This window comes from Eretmochelys imbricata, chromosome 5, assembly GCF_965152235.1.
Source record: "Eretmochelys imbricata isolate rEreImb1 chromosome 5, rEreImb1.hap1, whole genome shotgun sequence".
Classification (NCBI taxonomy): Eukaryota; Metazoa; Chordata; order Testudines; family Cheloniidae; genus Eretmochelys; species Eretmochelys imbricata.
Window position 1 is genome coordinate 15,195,377 of NC_135576.1, and position 15,052 is coordinate 15,210,428.

A 15,052-nucleotide genomic window follows, 5' to 3' on the forward strand; every position below is an offset into this window, starting at 1 on the left:
ACTGCACAGACAAAAACATCTCTGAGTCTGGTGGAAGATTTCTTAAGCAACGAATACTGAACTGGGAGGGAGGGAGAGAGAGAGAAAGCAAAGGAAACAGACAAAAAACCAAAAAACCAACCCCCCCCCCCAAAAACAACAACCCCAAAGCAAAACGAGAGACAGAGACTAAAAGGAGAGGGAGAAAGAGAGTGACTGAGTGGGGAGAGAGAAGACTGGTGTGTTTTTCCTTGGGAGTAATGGATTAACCAATATTGCACTAAAATTGAGCCAAGCCGCATGTAGACTCCATGGGCTTCTCTGTTCGGATTTTAACCTTTAGAAATATATTTTTTTCAAAACGAAGTTAACTAGGTCCCAGCGGTTTAGTGTGGCTGTGCTGTCAGGGTTCCCTCCTCCCCTTTCCCAAAGCTCGCCCCCACCCACTCTTAGGCTTGCTCCTTTTAAAGTGCCACATACAACATGAAAGGGCAGCACCAGTGAATTAAAGGTCACCTCTGTGCATTTCAGGAGGAACCAGTTCCTTTGTGAAGACCCCCATGGGATTACAGTTTTCACATTCAGCTCCTTTTTTTTTTTCTTCCCTTGCCAAAAGAATCAAGTCCCTGGCTCCAGGCTCCCGACCTTCCTCCCACCCTGAACTGAGCCCCATTCATTAAGCTGGCTCACTGCAGCACAGCCTAGGCCAGGAAGAAAAACAGAAAACAGAGCAAGTGAAAGAGAGGCTCAGATTGGTTATTTCAAGGGGGAAACACTTGTAGAAGCTCTTAGTATATTACCCTCATCGTTCCACACTGGTCACCCTCCCACATCCTCTCAGCTCTGCTATTCTGGTACCTCTGCCATTCATCCATGAAATTGCCCTCTGCCTCCTGAAGAAGAACGAAATATATATTTCGTAGCTGAAACTGAGACTCCTTGACAGAAAGGATCCAGCTCTCTGCATTCTTCGGGAGGACTGGATGAGCATTTTTTAATGTACTGCTTCCGTTTTATTATCGTTCTTGCAACATCCCACTCTCTAAAGATGCCATGGCACTGCCCACTCCCCAGGAATGTTAACCGCAGTGTCCTGGCCCAATTTTCAAATTTCATCTGTGGTGACTGCATTTCTGCCTTCCTATATCCCACCTTTTTACCTTCAGCTGGTTCAGTTTTCATTTCCCTGCAACTGCTAGGTGTAGTGTGGCTGAGCACTGTTTAACAGCTGCCAATTTCCACCCCAGAGGTGGCTGCTCCTCAGTGGTGGCCAGAGAGACTCCTTATATTAGGGCCTTTGGGGCCCAAGCACAATCCTTATCCATTCAATCCCAATGCTGTGCAGTTGGACAGTCAGAACAATCAAATCAGATGGACAGCAATTTGGGGCTTTTTTAAATCCAGTGAAACATCCTTTTGGGATAAAGTCATAAAGCAACTCACCATATAACTCCCGAGTTCTAAAGAGTGAAAAGAAGATGAGAGGATATGCTTTATGTGTGGCATCTGTGATATCATTGTCTGTTTAAATGGAGATAAGATAGAGCTTTTCCCTTCAGACAGAAATAAAACACTCCAAGTGTACCTTGACAATAGCTCATTAAATCCCTATTCAAATACACTGTTCTGCTACCAAAGTTTGTAGAAAAAGAAAAGAGAAAGTTAGCGTTAGAGAACTGCTGCAAAGTGTGGTTTATTTTCCTTGCTTGACTGGGGTCTCTCCAGTTGGGAATTTTCAGAGCTGCACTTCTGTGTGTGGAACTGAGTTGCCAGTAAATCAGAGCAAATTCAAAACAAATGCTCTTTCATGTAGAGGCATTCGGCTTTGTTTCATGGCTTGTGTAGCTAACCGTATCCCTTCATGAGTCAACACTCCTATCGGCTCCTCATTAAACTAAATGGTTACAATTACACTGGTGGGGGGAAAAGAGTGGTTAATGATTGTAAATGTTTCCTCTGTTTCTGGAGGGTTTGGAAAACTTTTGATAACTCAAGACCAAAACCCCCCGCCCCAAAAAACTGCCCCAAAAGGAACAGTGCCTTCTTCTGGAGGCTGCGAATGAGAATATATTAATAAACCTTTCCCATGTAGAGTACCTTTGCCAGTTCTTGCTGTGCTATGAAATTAAACTTCCATAGCAAACTCCTTAAGAAGGCATTCATAGGCAAGTTATGTTATTTCCTGCAGCCCAAACCCCCACCTCCCCCATCTCCTCAGGAGCAGACTAGACAGACGAGATGTTATCAATAACACAAACCTTTCAGAAAGCCCCCTTTTAAAAGCTAGTACTTCCTTTACTTATTTCATGTGGTATCCTGTGGAACCCAATCCCTCCCCACCACCCCACATATTTCACGAGGGGAAAAAAATGATCTAACACCCTTATTGTGTTGTTTTACTTCTTGTTTCTGTTCTCTTTCTAGTCTCTCCTCTCCAACCCCCCCACTTCTTCCCTAAAGTTACAGCCACCAATAGACACTGCCCCCCCCCCAAAAAAAGACCAGCCACAAGTTGCCCTTCTCCCCCTTCCTTTGATTAATTCTCATTAGGGCCTTTGAACAAACAATATGCTTCCCTCTCAAATAACAGGCAGGGTATATATTACACTGAAAGAAAAACAAACAAGGCTCACTTAAAGACATCCACACCAAATGCAATTCCTGGAGAGAAGACACACACACACACACAGCAGCAGCACCAACCAGCAACTTACATATTTCTAAAATTCCAGTCACAGCACAATGAACGGAGTAAATGCTCCACAAATGATAAATCACCGAGACTCACTGACAGAGGAAAGTATCTTCCAACCTACACTAGACAACGCAGGTACATATTTTCAGACAAATTATGGCTGGTGATCATACACACAAGAGTAACTGCATTTAGGACTCAGCCATTCCTCTTCAAAGGCAACGCTCTAGTGGGGAAAGGAAGAAGGTGAATAAGCTATTATTGAAAGGCCTGATTTGCAGCTCTCGTTGAAGTCCCCAGCTGTGGAGATACAGCATCTCTGAAAATCAGGCCAAAAAGGTCTGCTGGATACTGAGAGCAGGGCACTGGGAAATGTCCTTTCATGCACCTGTACAAAAGGTGCAGTCAAATGTTCTCCCCTCAACACAGCAATCCTTGTGCAGAGACAGATGCTGTATCCACCCCAACAGATCTCCCCAGATCATGCCATGTTACTAGCCAACCACTCTACTGTGTTCGCCAGATCTGAGAGCCATACTGTACATACCTGCCCCTTGTGCATGGGCTCCCATGTGCCCTCTCTATCACCCTGCCAGTCCCATGCAGAAGGAAATACCATATAGCCCCCGATATATAAAATGCATATATGGTTACCCTAATATTTCTCAGCTGATTGCTAACCTATTATAGACAGTTTGCAGGCAACCATTGACTAGTATCATACAAGAACACAATGGCTGGAATGGAAAACACCTACTTGATCAGTTGTCTTCATGTAAGGGTACTATATACTCCACTGATGCCATTATTGAATGTACTGTAGCCAGAAGGCTGTGCAGAAACTAGTTACACTAACCAAACAAAAACCCACAAAGATTCAAGACCACCAGTCAAATACTGCTCTCCTTATCTATACAATTAGCCCCACTGAACCCAAAGGTTCCACCTGTGTAAATAAGGCAAGGGCTGGGACTGACCTTGAATTTTTCTATAAGGATACAGCTGTAATTCACCTGCTCACTTCTCTATAAATAATCTACACCCTATAGTGAACCACCACCAAAAGTAAATTTTCCTCACAGGGTCCATCCATTCATCCCCAGGTGCCCAACTCCTGTTGAAAATGAGTCCCAGCATCATTCTTACTTCATTCACAGCCTAAAACCAACAGGAGTTTTAGGTGCACTAGGAGTAAAGAGTCCTGAGTGAGTAAAGCATACCACAGATAATGTGTCTTACCTGAAAGCCCCCCAGGGGCTAGACAATTAGTTCCCCCTGTTTCAGTGGAGGAAGGCACAGAGTCTGGACAATCTGCTGCAGCAGAGGAAAAAAATAAGAAATTAGTATATGTTAGTTTCTTAGCACGCTGTAAACAATGTCAAGAACAGAACACACATTCCAAAGTGTTCAACAGGAAGCTATTACTAATTGTCTGCACAGACACTGCCATTCATCATAATATATCCACCCTAAACTCATCATCCTTGTCTAAACTCTACACTACCACTTAATCATTACTCAATACATGCAAAAATTATATGAGGGCTGGAATCTTTTTGTCCAAGTCACAGGTTAATGAAATCAGGTCTGCCATCCTTTAAGTAACTAACAGAGTGCCGAAAGAGTTTGAACAGCTGCTTTGTACCTTGAATCTAGTACACAACTAGGTTGGCCAGGTGGAAATATTAAACTGAAAGAGAGAGAAAAAAATACACCACTTTTGTCACAAATAGTCCAATGTCAACTTTACTCCTTTGTTCCTGTCTTTTTTGCTAATTTCATTAAGAACTCGTATACAGTTTCCCTTCCACTGACTCTACATTACTTTGCTTCCCAGCGAGTTGTGTATGCACCAAAGAGGCCTGACTGGACCAAATTCTCTCCATGCACCACTGAAGGGGCTTTTATGATTAAAGGAATCTGTCTCATTAGCTATTCCTCTTGACATTTAGAAGTGTTCAGTTCAGGGAGGAGCAAAGTTTTGCCCCCTGAAGTCCAAAAACTACAACTGCCCCCTTTCTGTAATTGCAGCATGAGGTCAAGGTTGATCAACCTTTTTACTGCAGATGAACCCATACAAGCAATTTTTAATCATCTATCAGGGAAGATGCAAGCATAAGGAAATACTGTGGTTAAAGGCATTCGCAGTCAAGAGAAAAATTGAAATGTACATTCAACCCTCAGGCTCCTGGCAAGTTGCCACAGTTGGTTATGCAAAATTAGGGCACCCTAAATTACATCATTTCAGCTACAAACCATCTCTTAAAGCAAGGGCCACAGCACCAATAGGATAGAGTCTTTTGTCCCCCACACTTTTTTTCAAGCACTCACTACTGAAAACCTAAGGAAAAAAACACGTGTGTATAATCTCATTTTATCAGAGTAAAGTATAATCCATAACAGGAATATACCGTTTAACAGGATACAGTTAATCAAACTGAAAACAATAGGAGAGACAGGAAATGGACTTATTTGTGAAATACTGTATACGATACACTTTCTAAATGTTTTGTAGTTTGTTTTCTATGTTCCAAGGAAATATGCTTTTTTAAAAACCTTGTCCACTTATATATCTAAACAGATGACTCCCTTGTATCTTTCCCTTGAGATCACCCTCAAATGCTTTTGCTGATGCTTTCCCTCAATACACTCACAACCTTTCTGAATGCAGGTGTCAAAAATATGGTACTGGTTTGTACTACAGACTAGTGCTTCATATCCAGCTCTAATCTGCCTCTAGATGAACATGTTGCACTCCCACTTGGGAGTCAATGTGAGACCTGTGCTATACATCAAAAAGCCATAATTTGCCCCTTACATGTCATCTTGCTCTAGTCAAATATAACCAGATTCTTCTGCTAGCAATGCAGACAGACATTTTAAAGTAACTTGGGGGATCTATTCCTCAAGACTGCAGGAGACAGACAGTCATAGCAGTATGTCCACTTCTTCTAACTTAAAAAACACAATCCTAACCATAAAATTGCTGTGGAGATAAAGTAACCCTACAGTTTGAATTCAAACACAAAGAACAGCTCTCTGTTTCTTCATCAAGGCTGCACATTAGAAATAGGGCCTCATTCAGACCCTCCCTAAAGCCTGGACCTTTCCCTGAGCATAGCTCTGCCCACTGATGAAGTACCACAGTACAGTTTCATTTGGTCCTCTTCAGACTTCAATTGAACCCACTCCCTAATATCCAATAGCAAATTCCCTTTATCAATTCATTTAAACTGAGAACAGCGCTGGGTCATGGGCCTCACTTTAGAATAAGCCATTACTGGATCCACTGTTGATGTTCCCTCTTACACCCCAGCAGGCACAGGCTATGCAAAAGGCATGATGATCCTTTCCTGTTCCTTGTGTTAACCCTTGGCTAGTTGAGCCTTGCATGCTTAGCATCATCCAGGCCTCACCCAAGCACTCTAGCTGATACGGAGCACTGTCATTTTTTACTTATTTTTTTTGGTATCAGTGAAACATTCCAAGGTTGAGTGGTTCATCTGAAGTTCCTATATGTTAACCCTTTCACCCCAGATTTCTTTGTAAAGTAAGCTGTTTCCAAAGGACATGAAATCACGTTCGTCACATCAACAGGGTAATGACTAGGGGCCTGGCCCTGAGGGGTGCGCAGTGTCTCCTGCTACACCTTCAATTCTCATTAAAATCAACAACACTTGAAGACCACGAGCAATCCACAGGCCTTATGCTTAGCCTGAGTCGTTTTTTGCATCCTAATACGCAGGTGACAGACACAGGAGAGATCCTAACTCTCCCCTGCAAACAGAAGTCAGTGGTCGACCATCCCGTCTAGTGCCCACACTATATATATACTCTCTCATGCGTGTATGTGTGTGTGTGATGTGTAGAGTTTGAGACAGAGCTAAGTTACCCTGAAATTCGGTCATGCTCAGACCCTAGGGGAAGTGGGGGGAAAGGACCTCATATTACACTTGGGAGACCTCTGTGACTGCCTCCAGAGGGAACATGTCCAGCCAGCCTCACCCAGTAAAGACAGGTCAGCCTGATAAATAGCCTTTGTGGGGGTGAGAGGGAATTAAGAGAAAAGGGATAGGATCTTTAATACACACTGTTAAATCGCGGGCCCAGACACCTTCACAAACTTAAACACCAGAACTAGTATAAATTAGCTGTGAGACAGGAGAGCATTCTGAGTAGTGTCATGCACGCCAGGCCACCAATATCCCTCTGGCACAAGAAATCCTTTCCTCCAGCAGAGGTGGTAGCTTTTGGAAATGAGTCATGGTTACCCAGCTCATGGATGCAAACCATGGACATGTGTTTCACTCTGCTGAAGCTCATCAGCATGGAACAGCAACGGGGTTTTTTTAGATAAACAGTATGTCGGCCTCTCTACTTTAGAGTTCATTGTACTGAACCCCCATCACATTGCCTCTAAAATTCCACACATCTGACCAGTCAAGGACATCTCCGACAACCTCCCATCCCCAGTGAGCCTTTTCATTTGGGGTCCAAATCTGCAGTCCTAACATGGATAACACTACCACTGAAGCTAATGGGAAAGAATGAAGGACTGCAGATTCAGGCTCTTAATAAGGACAATACAGTTCACTGTACTGTCTAAGAGAACTAGTGAAAATCATTTAAGTCACAGCAAATTTGCACGTCATTTAGGGCACTGGAGTCATGCCTCTTGGAGTCTGTTCCCAGATTTGTTAGAGACTTGCTGTGTGGCCTTGGCCAAGTCACCTAACGTTCCTGGCCCTTAGCTGACCCATCTGTACAGTTCCTGTATTAATAGGTAGCTAACTTACAGGGGGGCTAGGAGGCTTCATTCATGTTTATAAAAGCTTTGATACTTGTGTGAGTGGTGCTAGGTAAAGACCTGATCCTGAAAGCCCTCCTCATGCATTAGTCCCCCTCACTTGTGTTGGAGTTGTGTACTATCACACTTCATACCAATGTGAGATATCCAGGTTACAGTTAGGTACACTTCTCCTTAGCAGTATCTGCAGATAGTTCTTCTAGACTGTCAAGGTGTAAATGGAAAGATCTTTGGTAACTGTTTTAACTGTGCTAGTAAAATGGCTTCACCATGCCTGGACAGTCTACCACATTCTCTTCCTATTTTCCCAAAGGTGGAACACTGGTGAATAATGAGGACAGGACTGCTCCTTGCTTAAAATGGTTCAGATTTGAACACCTGTCCATTGTAATATTCTAATATTCCTCTTTCTCACTTAACCAACCTAAGGCAAATAATATTCGACACAATGCTTAGAAATGTAGGAATGTGGGACACCTAGGATCCCAGCACGGTTCTGTCTGCCACAGGAGATAGCAATGATACACAGACATTAAGTTCTCAATCTCATTCTGTCCACAACCGCTTTGATGAAAGAGGAAGCAAAAGAAAAAAAAAAAGAAGCCAGCAGTTGTTAACAACCACCTGCAATGACAGACTTATAGACTTCTGTTTGTCTCTGTCATTGTTCCATGTCTTACATTATTCAGCGTTCAACTGCCAAACGGATTTTTTTTTTTAAATTAAACTTTTTGGTGAGTAACCAGTTGTTTTTGAGTTTCCGATTGGCAGCATTAATCACTTCCTATTGGCTGATCCGAAGAACTTTTCCTTTCGAAATGGCACATTCATGTTCTGCGGCTTTTCTGTTTACACACATTTTGTTACCTTATGTCAACACTTGCTAATGAATAAATATATCACTCCACTAACTGAAAATGAGGTCCTGGCGAAGGTAGATTGGATGTTTAAACCCTGCTAATAGATTTATCCTAAGGTCTTTCCAGGAAACTGAAGGCAATCATTAACACTTCTTTCCTATAGCTTTATGTTGGCTGCTATCCTCCTGAACACTTTACAAATTAGTTTATGCCCTATGCAAAAAGCCATTATTGGGGGAAATTACATATGCAAATCTAAGCATGTGAAGTTTCTATGGGACCATTCTGTTATCCATTCGAGAATTTGTCTAAATTATAACTCTCTTTCTCTAATAACAAAATTCTTTACTACTCAGTAGACTCTTTGCCTGTGTAAAGAAACAATCCTTGAAAATCAAAGCAACTACTAAATGTAAAAAGAAAAGGAGGACTTGTGGCACCTTAGAGACTAACAAATTTATTTGTGCATAAGCTTTCCTGAGCTACAGCTCACGGATGTTTATGCTCAAATAAATGTGTTAGTCTCTAAGGTGCCACAAGTCCTCCTTTTCTTTTTGCGGATACAGACTAACACGGCTGCTACTCTGAAACCTACTAAATGTAAGTAGCACTTGTAAGGGATGTAGGATATAATCACACTGATATATCCTCATTAATTAGTGAACATTTGTCTAGTGTTCTTTAACGCTCAGGCAAAATATTATATGCTTTGTGACCCATTCATTTATTAAGCAGCTGTGCCTGTTTCCACATGGCATAGAGAAAACTCCTTATGTTAATCAGAGTTTACAGTGGAGAAAATGAACCTAATTAAAAGGGTCCAGTACTGAAGGCACCAAGTACTTTCCTATGAGGTGCTAAGCACCTTAACTTCAATGGGAGTTGACATCACAAGAGACACTCAACATCTGGATAGGGCCCTAGGCCCATTTCCCAGTTTTCTGAAATATCCTCATAACTTGCAGCCCCCCCCCCTTTTTTTTTTAAAGAGCATTTACTGAAAGACACTTTACAATGAAAAGAGAAACCTATCAGGCAAGGGCCTCGGGGTTTTAACAGTTTTTGAACTCCGGAAACTAGCCAACTCCAACAAACTGAATAGCAGTAATTTTAGAAAATCAGCTATTTTAGAAAAACAGCCCTGAAATTGGAACAAAAACAGGAACAAAGCTATTTTAGTACTTTACTTTTAAAAAGGGAGTTTAAGTTTACATATGGGTGCTGCGTGACTTTAGGACACAACCAGAAAGATAACTGTGCTATAATCAATACTTTAGATCCATTCATCTTCAGAGAGATATGAAGGGGCTTGGTGGAGTTCTGCACCTCCCTGATTTCATCCCCACTTCCGGATTTTCACTAAACCTGTCTCCTTCCACAGTGCCAGTCCTATTTATCTAACACAGGGCGAGCTTGCTGCCAACCAGAAGTTTATGCAGACAACCGCAACAGAGCTTGGTGCCAGCCTCAAATGGGCTTCTGCCCTGGCACGGTGCCATTCAATTACAAGCAACAGGCATGAAGAGCTGTGTTAGAAACTTTTAGCTCCCCTCCATATTTTTTTAATTTGGTAATGCTTAATTACAGATGATTTTTTTTTTAAACAGAAGATTTGTACAACCACTTTTGCCAACACTTATTTGTATCAATAAAAATTAATGTTCCTAGAATCCTCTGCTGTACCTTGTACCAACCTAAGTTCATTAGAATTCAAATACAGTGAGTTGACAAGTCATGAATTTCCATTTACTACTTAGAATTGTAAACTATATTAGGAAGACTTCATACTTCTTGCAGATGTTCATTAAGCAAAGTTGGCAAAACCTACTGACTCACACTATTTTATGTGCATACCCATTCTGAGTTTTCAAGTTACTTGGTACAAGTACATCTAGAAAAGGCAACAATGTAAATGGACTACCTACAATAGTTTCTGGGTTTTAAAACTAGAGGTTTTCTTAGCCAAATCATATACTAAATCATTGGGGTGGCAAAGGGGCAAAAATCCCACAGAAACAGCCAAAAAGTGAAAGGCATAAGAAGTATAACAAAGGAAGGAGACATTCCCCCCTGAGAAAGGCATGTTTTCCCTTTTTATCTGAAGACGGTAGCCTACTTTTAAAAGGTCTACTTACCAGTTGGTTTGAGAAAATCCATTGGATATCTGGAGTAGGGTGGAGGGGGAGACTCTGGAATTAGAAAATCACAGAGAAAATAAAGGCAGAGCCATGAGAAAAAAAGATAGGAACTTATGATAACAGTGGCATTCTTTTAGCAAAACTGTTTGTCTTAGCTCTGGGGGTTGGAGGCAGGGCAGCTAGGCGGTGATTGCCTTGATATTTAGCTGTCAGATAAACAAAAGGGGCCGCCTGGCGCCAGTCTCCCTGCTATCTGCTACTCTGGCTGTCTGATCAGGGCCTCCTTGGCTCGGCTAAAACACTCCAGCACTGGAAATCACCAACTGATCCAGACTGCCAGATAATCCTTGCTAGCTGCACACACATTTAACATTTCACAGAAAAGGGAAAAAAGAAACGGCAAGAAAAAAAAAAAAGTCAAGTGCTGACGTTTACCTCTCTCTCTCTCCCCCCTCCCACAACTCTACCCACTACTCAGAACTGGATCATTTCCATTCTACACCAACTAAGCAAAGTTTACAAGTAATTGCAATGTTTAAACACGGGCAGGGGGTGGAATGCAAGTCAGGGATCGCTCCTTTAGGCCATCGGGTAGGTAACATGGGAGTTAAACGTGCCAAAAAAAAAAAAAAAAAAAACCAAAACACAACCAAACCCATTGCCATCAACAAAAGAAAACGGCATTTGAAAACTTTCCGTCTTTTTCTTTTTTTGCCACTAGCGGATCAAACGCTGTGAAACTTTTCTGAGTCTTATTTGGAAAGCGAAGTCTGCTGACTGCGGGAGAGGGAAGCATGCTTGCATCGGACAAACTGGAACCCATAAATTATGCGTTCTCTAGTTAAGGGGTGGTGGAGGATTTGTGAACCACCAACTTGCAATGTTGGGTTGCTTTGTAAATCCCAGGCTGGCTGGGAATGCTGTTAAACATCAGATCAAGGGATTCATTTTCTAAAGCAAAGCAGTCTAGATTATGACTGTTCATTGGGACCTCTCTGCAAAACATCAGCCCTACATAAGGCAAACTTATCTTCTGAACATCATTTGAAGGGTTCCAGGCACCTACACGTTTCCCTTTTTGTACACAGCCTTCTCCACAAATACAGTAGTGAACCACATCCTTGTTTTACTGCTGGTATGAATTCACACCCGGCGTTGACCGAAAGAAAACCCGCCGTGCAAGAAGAGCATTGCAAGGAAAGAGAGGCAGGCAAAAAACTGCAACCCTCACTCGGACAACACTTCCATAGGATTAAAGTACGTGGGAATGTTGCCCGAGTCAAACTGGAAGCCTCGACCATTATATGTGTCACAAACACGAACAATACAGTTGCATCCTAAGAACCAGTTTTGTGCTACCCCTCCCCGGCTTTCTGTCCATACAACCGTCTCCCCCCGCTCGCCTCCCTTATCACCCACACCAGCTCAGGAGTGTCCCACCGGGGCACATGCCTGCCCGTGCGCCTTCAGCCATACCTAGTTCACAGAGCCTGCTGAGGTGGTGGGGATTGCAGCAGACCAGCTCCGGGTGAGTTTTTCCATAAGATTCACAGCAACATAACCTCTTCACTTCCGAGCAATGCCTGAGATCCGGCCACCGGAATACTTTACACAGCAGCAAAGGGAGAGAGTACCAATGCTGACCCAGTCTGGAGTCCACCTTGCCCGGCAGGAGGAGGCAGGAGGTCCGCGCGCCCCCTTTGGACTCCACCGCTTGCAAGAGCACCTCCAGCTGTTTCTCCTTCAGCCTCTTCAGGACCGCGTGGGTCAGCGCTTTCAATTCCGCCTCCGAGCCGAGGTGAGCCTTGGTGATGATCTTCCCCGACTTGCCCATGCAGCAGCCCCGGCCGCCTCCAGCCCCATGCGCCCGGCTGTCCGCGGCTGTTTCGCCGGGCTCACCTTCCTCCTCCTCCCCGCCGCCGGGCGCACGGCTCCGCCAGAGTCGCCGGACGAGCACCGATCGTTTGGTCCTGAACATGCGGGACGAGAAGAAGGTTCCCCGGCTAAAAAACGAGCATGTCGTCCGCAAATCATGAAGAATCCGGGATCCGAGTCCAGGCAGCAAACACAAGCAGCCTGAAATGATAGGGATACAGTGGGGAGGAGGGCTGGTGGTTGCGGCAGAGCCAAAACAATCTGTAACATATGCCAGTCTCTTAAAGGGTTGGGGGGTTTCCTCTGTCTCTCTCAAATCCTTCAAAAATCCACTGAAAATCCTACAAGTTATAAATTTATATTTAGAATTTGCCACCTCTATATAAGAAATGAAAAAAATATAAACTAAAAGAGATGGGGGGGATCAATGTTCAGTGTAAGAGAAGAATTGCAGAAAACATGCCCCCCCCAAACAGACGAGGGAATAACAGATCTTCTCCCGTCGCCGGTCTGTCAAAGCGATTGCAAAACATTTAGATCACATTTGGTTTCAGACGAGGGTGGCTGTTTTAAATAAAAAAGAAAAAGAAATAATAAAGGTCTTCCCCACCCCTCCCAAAAAATTTTGTGGCAAAACCAAGGCACAAGATTTTAAAAAAACCAACCTCTATTTCCTTAGTAATAACATATCCACAGATTCCATCAAAAGAGGAGGGTTGGGGGGGAGGTTGGGAAAAAAGGAATTTCTATAACATAGGGTGGATGGATTCTTTTCAAAAAGAGCCAAAATAACGTCGCATTTTTTAAAAAAAAAACCTAAAATTTGGACGTTTGAATGAATAATCAAAATGTTTTAAAAAATAAAAATGCATCCAAGCGTGTTACATCCTTTAAAAAAAAAAGCCCAACTCGTCCTTATGCTTTTTTTCTTTCTTCTTATCGAAAGAGTTTAATCCACACACACAAAAAAAAAATCCTCGACGCGGCTGCTCACCCAGATCTGTGTATTTTTAAAAAGTGGGGAGCCTGTGTCTTTCCTCCCGAAAGGCTTGATCCGCTCCCTCTCTGTGTGCCTGTCTTTCAGAAAGACCAGGAGGCAGGGACAGTTTAAAAAATAAAAAATAAAAAACCACAGTTGCCCCCAGCTCTCCTCCCACCCAGCCCTGACAAAATACAAGCGACGGATGGGTGAGAAGTGACAGGGGATGATCCTATAATGACAGGAGCTGAAATGATCACCAGCCCCCCCAGTCTCTCTTCTGTCTCGCGCTCTCTCTCTAGTAAATGCTAATGCAGCCTTTAGCTCCTCTTCCTTCTCCTCTGGCTGCAGCTCCCCTCCTTCGAGGCAGCCTTTCCAGTCCTTGCATCGGCTACCAGCACACGCACCAAAAGCAGCTCCTTTCGCTTGGCTCGCCTGGTTTGCTTCGCTTTTCCCCCCCCCCCCCCCTCTCCTCCTTCCCCTCCTTTTTTCCACTCCCTTCTTCCTTCACAGGGATCTCAGTGCAGGAGAGCCTGTCTCCCCCGCGCACACCTTCTTGTTCTTCTTTCTTCCCTGCGGCGAGAGAGGGGGAGTTGCTTGTGCTTTGGAGGGGGTGGCCTGCGAAGAGGAGGGGGGGTTCCCAGTTGAGGTGGCTATTACCTAGCAGCGCCCATGGTCTCTCTGCCTCTGGGCTGCTGCCGTCCGCCAGCTCCCCTCTCCAGCCAGCAGCCTCCTCCTCCCTGCTTTGCCTCGGTGACTCGCAGTGCGCAGTATCGCTGCCCAGCCCCGGCCCCCAATCACGTGGGCGTCTAGACACCCAGTCGCTTTAAAAAAAAAAAAAAAAAAAGTGATTGTGTTGCGCAAACAACAGCTCGGGTTTCTAAAAGCTTCTTTCTTTCTTTTCTTTTTTTTTTTTTTTAATTTCTGAAGTCTGGAGAGAGAGGAGGCGAGCGGGCCGGGGCAGTGTAGCGAATGCACCTCCCATTCAACCAAGAGATCAGTGATCTTTACAAAAAAAAACCACGATCAAGATACAGTGCCCCAAGGAAGTCATTGCTCCTGCAGGTTAACTCGGGAGGATATTTATCAGTGAGATGCTGCTGTTAAAGGTAGCCCCATAGAATTTTTTTTTTGGGGGGGGGGTGTTGACATGGTTGGCATTCACATTCAAAAAGAGTTTGCCGTCTCATTCTTGACATTTGTTGTTTTTCTGAATGCTAGATTATTCCTGTTATTTGTGGCTCCTTTTTGCATTGAAGTGAGTGGCAGATTTGTTTTGAGTAGGGTGCAGGTGGAGCAGGGAGTTGGGCCCTTCATAAAGAAAATGCACCATGAATACAAGAGGTTCTTGCCTAAAAGATGCATTTCAGTTGGGTAATAAATGGGGGTTTGGAAAAATACCCAGAAAAAGTCAGACCTAAATCCTGGAATCAGATTGTTCAGTGTCGATCCTTGTGACTGTCCAGAGGCCCCGTATCTGACTGCAGGATGGTGGCCTAAGACCATGGTTGTGTAAAATAAAGAACTAAATTGCAAATATTAAAAAAAAAAAAATCTATGCATGAAACCAACGGTTAAAGTTAATTTGTATAGCCAAAGACATTATGTACAATGTAATAAAAAACACTTGGCACTTGCATAGCACTTGTCATCAGAGGCCAATGGTGGGTAAGTGTTATTACCCCTTTTTTAAAGGAGAGGAAAATCAGACACAGATAT

The 15,052-nt window shown here is 43.5% G+C and overlaps 1 protein-coding gene across 1 annotated transcript in view; it reads right to left on the reverse strand.

Moving 5' to 3' along the window:
- The window catches only part of SMAD7 (SMAD family member 7), a 41,607-nt gene extending 27,601 nt beyond the window's left edge, over positions 1-14,006 (reverse strand). The window contains exons 1-3 of the mRNA XM_077816661.1: positions 11,956-14,006; positions 10,477-10,530; positions 3,914-3,988 (exon numbers count right to left, since the gene is read on the reverse strand). Of these exons, the coding sequence (XP_077672787.1) occupies positions 3,914-3,988; positions 10,477-10,530; positions 11,956-12,457 (631 nt within the window). The 5' untranslated portion in view covers positions 12,458-14,006. The remainder of the gene's footprint in view (positions 1-3,913; positions 3,989-10,476; positions 10,531-11,955) is intronic.
- Between the last annotated feature and the right edge of the window lie 1,046 nt (positions 14,007-15,052).